The sequence below is a fragment of the Meleagris gallopavo genome, chromosome 29 (genome assembly GCF_905368555.1).
Source record: "Meleagris gallopavo chromosome 29, MGAL_WU_HG_1.1, whole genome shotgun sequence".
Classification (NCBI taxonomy): domain Eukaryota; kingdom Metazoa; phylum Chordata; class Aves; order Galliformes; family Phasianidae; genus Meleagris; species Meleagris gallopavo.
In genome coordinates, this window is record NC_139432.1 from 504454 (window position 1) to 509595 (window position 5142).

The window sequence follows — 5142 nt, forward strand, 5'->3', positions numbered from 1 at the left end:
AAGAGCAGCACAACATTGGTGCTACTGTCCACTGCCGTGTTGTGATTTCCAGGGGGACCTTGACCGGGACCAGTGCCCAGCACCTTTAGCAGGGGGTGCACCTTCTGCCACAGTAGCGGTTGGAAATGCAGGAGAGGTCAAAGCCCCCCGAGGTGATGGGCACGCCCTGACAGCTGAGGATGCTGCCAACAGCAGCGGAGGTGGAGGATCCGACGGCGGTGTTCTGCGGGAAGGAGCTGAGGATGGGTCCGGGCAGGGTCACCACCACGGGAGAGGGCTCAATGACGATGGTGGAGTTCTGGCACTGCCTGACGCAGGGCTCATTGCAGCTGCTGGCCAGAGGAGTTGGGCCGCAGGGCTGGCATGGCACGCATGGGTCGCAGCAGGACATGTCTCGGGACTGGTGGTACACCTGTTGGGAGCGAGAGCAGGAAGGAAGCACAACATGGGCATTCATGAGGAACAGACGTGCAACAGGCCATGAATAAACCAAAGCACATGCACTATTGGCATCTGAAGGATGTGAAGAGGAAGTCAAAGGATTCTTGGACTCCACGTATCCAGCTATCTGCTGACCAGAAATACCCTCCCGTGCCTATCCAGCTAAATTTGAGCCCCCACACTACCTACACACAGGCTCTGAGTCCAGGACAATTCTGCCCTTCTCTTCCCCATGACAAGCAGTCCCACAACTTGGCATGAAACAGCGGTGATAACATCTCAAACCTTCGCTGTGCTGAGACCTCCTTTAGTTGAGCGGCAAGGACAGGAAGGAGCTTCACACTCACCTGGTTCCCAAGGAGAAGAAGGGAAGAACAGTGGATGAGAGAGCCAGGAGCTGGGCTCCCTTTTATACTGGACCTAAGATGACCTATATCCAGAGGCACTGCTTATAGAGGTGATTATTTTCTGACAAGCTTTTCTTGTCCAGAATGCAAATCATCCCAGATAATGATATGGGTGGTCTGCTGGCTTCCTGCGCAATTCTGTTTCATTTCTGGCTTTATGCCATGTCACTTCCTGAATGAAGGCATCTTTTGGGAGGCATGAAGGGAAGCCCAAGCATTTCTGCACAACAAACACCAGTGAGAGCAACAGACTCATTTCATGTGCTGCAAGAGTCCACAAAGCCAAGGCGGAAGATGTCAGCCTAGGTCATTCCTGAAGGTTTCTTAGGGGCTCTTCTGGGAAGAGGTGTACCAGCTCCTGAGTATGACCTTCTCCCGCTTGACCCTTCTCTTGGGAAAATTCTGCTGCCCTGTTTTGTCTCCTGCCTTTTTGTCTCACTGATCATGGAATGGGGCACCAAGTCGCGCAGAGTCCTCTCCAGACCTCAAAAAAAAGTCTCAAGAGCAAATGCTGTTACAGGAGGGCTATTTTAATAAGAAAAAAATGACGGGAGCCATACAGACAGCAGGTAAACCATATACCCTCCCAGGTGCGGGGAACGCTGATTTAGACTCAGGACTAAGAGGATTATTCCCATGTTTCGCTGTGTAGATCCTGCTCCAAGGCATCAGAGCTGAGGGAGCTCATACAGAAGCCCAGCAAAAGCCAGCAGGATCACGGAATCACAGATTGGCAGGGATTGGAAGGGACCTCTAGAGATCATCTTCAGAGGAACTTATCATCTAGGAATTTCCTATGTTGCCGTTTCTGTTTGTTGCCTTGCTGGAGTCAAGGTACACGTCATTCACTGCTGTCCCCTCACCCACCCAGCGGGTGATGGCATCGCGGAATCCTGTGAGGTTGCTCAAGCATGATTTCTCCTTTGGTGATTCCATGTTCACTACTTCCAATGAACTTCTTTCCTTCCCACTACTTGGGCATAGCATCCACAAGGCCAGGGCACTCACCTCAGCAAGCAGGGGATCCACATTGTCTCTTGTCTTCCTTGTCCCCATGACATACTTCAAGAAGACTTTCATGTTATCCTTGATCTCTCTCACCACATTTAGTTCTGTCTGGGCCTTAGCCTTCCTAGTTGCATCCTTCCAGACTCAGACACCAGTCGTATATCCCTCCCAAGAGACCCGGCTCATTACGCGCATTGTAAAGACCATCTATTTTCCCCTGGAGTTTCTCCATGCGTGCCATGCTTGTCCATGCTTGTCCCTGCCTGCCCTTTATGCTTGATTTCTACACCAAAGTGGATCGGAATGTGACTGCACGGCAAATCTGCATGTGCAGGGTTTTGTCTGTGCTCTTCCCAACCTGCAGCACATTTTGGGTTACAGCCATGAGTGCGCTTAGCCGGAGAGTGGCTGCAAAACTCCTTGAGCAGAGAAGAAAGCAGCTGCCTGCCTGCAACGTGCCAGGCAAAGGGAGAAGGTCAGAGGGCAGCAAGATGGTGCAGGATGGGATGGGATGGGATGGGATGGGATGGGATGGGATGGGATGGGATGGGATGGGATGGGATGGGATGGGACGGGACAGGACGGGTTGGGAGAGAATGGCCCAGGTCCCCTGAGTGTGCCTGACATGAGTCAGAGCATAGGACGAGATATCACGCAGGTCACCTGGCACTGCTCCAGAAATCCAGTGCCACCAATGGTTCCTTTGCAGTGGCCCAGCACACGCACACGCTCACGGAATTGTGCAAAAATCTTCACCGGCAGACATTTGTACAGAACCAGCACACTGGAGGCACAAGCGTATGCACGTGTTAATGACATTTTCCGGTACTCAGTGAGACTGCACGGAGAGGAAAAATCCACCGGGAGACTTGAAAAAGGCACTGGAGGCCATCTGTTATCCCGAGGCGTGCTAGAAAGGGAATCAGATGGAGTGTGCAGTGCTCACCAGTGCTGAGAATTTATGCACAGAATGGCAGAAATGAATGTTTTCAATCGTGGAAAGGAAAACATGTAAGATTTTCTCCAGTTGTTCACCCCGAACGTAAAAGACTCCACAGTATGGAAAAGAAGAAGAAGGAGCCCTGTACGGACAGGATCTCCAGAGTGCTACTTGGGGAAAATCCACTTGATTCCCTGTTACTCTGCACAGAATCTGCATTCCTATACTGGATTAACTCACTGTCTACAACCCTTTTGATTCTTTCATTTTGAAAACCCCTCTTCATACACCATTTATCGTTTGGTCTTTCTTTTGAGACCTGGAAAGGACTCTACACGTCTTTTTACCCCATTCCAAGATCCCCAAGGCAAAATATGAGGAGACAAAACAGGAGGGCAGGATTTTCAGGAAACTTGTGTCAAGTGGAATCGGGTCACACTCCGCAGATGGTACACCTCCTGCAAGAAAGGCCCCTAAGAAACCAAAGGAGTGACCCGGGCTGGCGACATTTCCACTTGCTGGACTCCTCTGGCACATTAATTCACTCTGTTTCCCACGCTGGTGTCTGTGGCGTAGAAATGCTTGGGCCTCCCTCATTACTCTCAAAAGATGCCTTTAGCCTGGAATGGAAATTACACAAAGCTGGAAACTCAACAGTGCTGCACAGGAAGCCAGCACACTGTCCATATCATTAGCTAGGATGTTTGGCATTCAAGAGGCGCTGGTCAGAAAATAATCACTACTGTAAGTGATGTCTCAGGATATGGGTCAGCGTTGGTCCACTATAAAAGACAGCCCAGTTCCTTACTCTCACATTCGCTTCTCTTGCCTCTTTCTTCCTGGGATCCAGGTGAGCGTGAGCCCCCTTCCTGTCTCCCTCTCCCTTCATAGGAGGCCTGAGGTCTATAGACCTCTCATCTGCTACCATGCAGATGGAGCAGATCTACTAGCTCTGTTCCATGACAAAGCTTGGAGCTGCTGCTCATGGAAAAGGGAAGTTTGGAAGGAAGGGGAGAAGGTTGGTCCTGGACAGTAGCTGGGACTGCACTGCTTCTGGGGGGGCTACTGGGCTAGGGTCTGAGAAGTAGCTTGATAGGCATCGCGTGCTTCTTTCTGGGTCCTAGCAGGGAGAGACCAGGAAGCCGATGATCATCCCTGCACAGCTTCCAACTCCCAGGACTGCATGTGTGTGATTCCCTCTTGGTGGGATGCTAGGCTCCTCCTGACTCTCTATTTTCTCCACTCGGTCCTCTCTCTCAACAGGTACATTGCCAGCCCAAAGACATGTCCTGCTGTAACCCGTGTGTGCCATGCCAGCCCTGCGGCCCGACCCCTCTGGCCAGCAGCTGCAATGAGCCCTGCGTCAGGCAGTGCCAGGACTCCACCATCGTCATTGAGCCCTCTCCCGTGGTGGTGACCCTGCCCGGACCCATCCTCAGCTCCTTCCCGCAGAACACCGCCGTCGGATCCTCCACCTCCGCTGCTGTTGGCAGCATCCTCAGCTGTCAGGGTGTGCCCATCACCTCGGGGGGCTTTGACCTCTCCTGCATTTCCAACCGCTACTGTGGCAGAAGGTGCACCCCCTGCTAAAGGTGCTGGGCACTGGTCCCAGACAAGGACCCCCAACGATCTCAGGACACGATGCTGGACAGCAGAACAGACTTTGTGCCGCAGTTTTCAGAGCAGATGACCATCTGTGGCTTACCCTGTCACGACAGACAGGAGGGCCTCACCTGGCTTCTCTAACTACGTGGCCAATGTCTAACTATATTCCCTTCCACTCACTTTTCTCTCTTTTCTTTGTTGTCTGTTACTCTCCCCAAAATTCTCTCAGCAGGTCCTAGGGACCTTCTAGCCTCTCTCCTCTGATGGGCATTTAGGAGGGCGTCCTGTGGCCATTCTGCCATAGGAAAAGGGGAACAGAATCTTGTCTGCTTCTGCTGCTCCCTGCCCTTGGGATCTCCACTTTGTCTGACCTCATTTCCCTCCTTAGACTCATTAAACATTTGCTGCAACCTTCATTGTGTCCCTGCATGGTTTGTCCTTCTTCTGCTAATATGGTCAGATGAGAAAATTCTTGCTCTGAAATGACAAAGCACAAGTATATAAGTTCCCTACTAGTGGGGTGGGTGGGAAGGGGGGGGCGGGGTGGGATGGGATGGGATGGGATGGGATGGGGAGGCAACTGTAGACATTCAGCCTTCAGTGAAGGCCACATCTAGAGCAGCCTTGTCCCAGCTCTGCTGCATGTGTCCCTGTACATTTGCAGGCCTCGTGTCATCCACGTGGCCTGGGCTTGCTCCATCTAAGCCCTGGAGAGTCGCTGAATGGAGTATTCAGCCAGGG

General features: G+C 52.1%; 1 protein-coding gene and 1 pseudogene across 1 annotated transcript; one reads left to right on the top strand and one right to left on the bottom strand.

Moving 5' to 3' along the window:
- Window positions 1–85: 85 nt before the first annotated feature.
- Window positions 86–391, bottom strand: LOC146542542 (feather keratin Cos1-1/Cos1-3/Cos2-1 pseudogene; annotated as a pseudogene).
- Window positions 392–3547: 3156 nt separating this feature from the next.
- Window positions 3548–4386, top strand: LOC109364503 (feather keratin Cos1-1/Cos1-3/Cos2-1-like). Its single transcript, XM_085210846.1, has 2 exons — window positions 3548–3646; window positions 4060–4386. Exons 1-2 carry the CDS (start codon window positions 3548–3550, stop codon window positions 4384–4386), a joined length of 426 nt encoding a protein of 141 aa, XP_085066972.1.
- The last annotated feature ends 756 nt before the right edge of the window (window positions 4387–5142 follow it).

Excerpts from the sequence above, each read along its gene's own strand:
- LOC109364503 (XM_085210846.1), top strand. The coding sequence starts at position 3,548 with ATGTCTCAGGATATGGGTCAGCGTTGGTCCACTATAAAAGACAGCCCA. Across the intron at positions 3,647-4,059 it reads TCTTTCTTCCTGGGATCCAG|GTACATTGCCAGCCCAAAGA; the intron begins GTGAGCGTGAGC and ends CTCTCTCAACAG.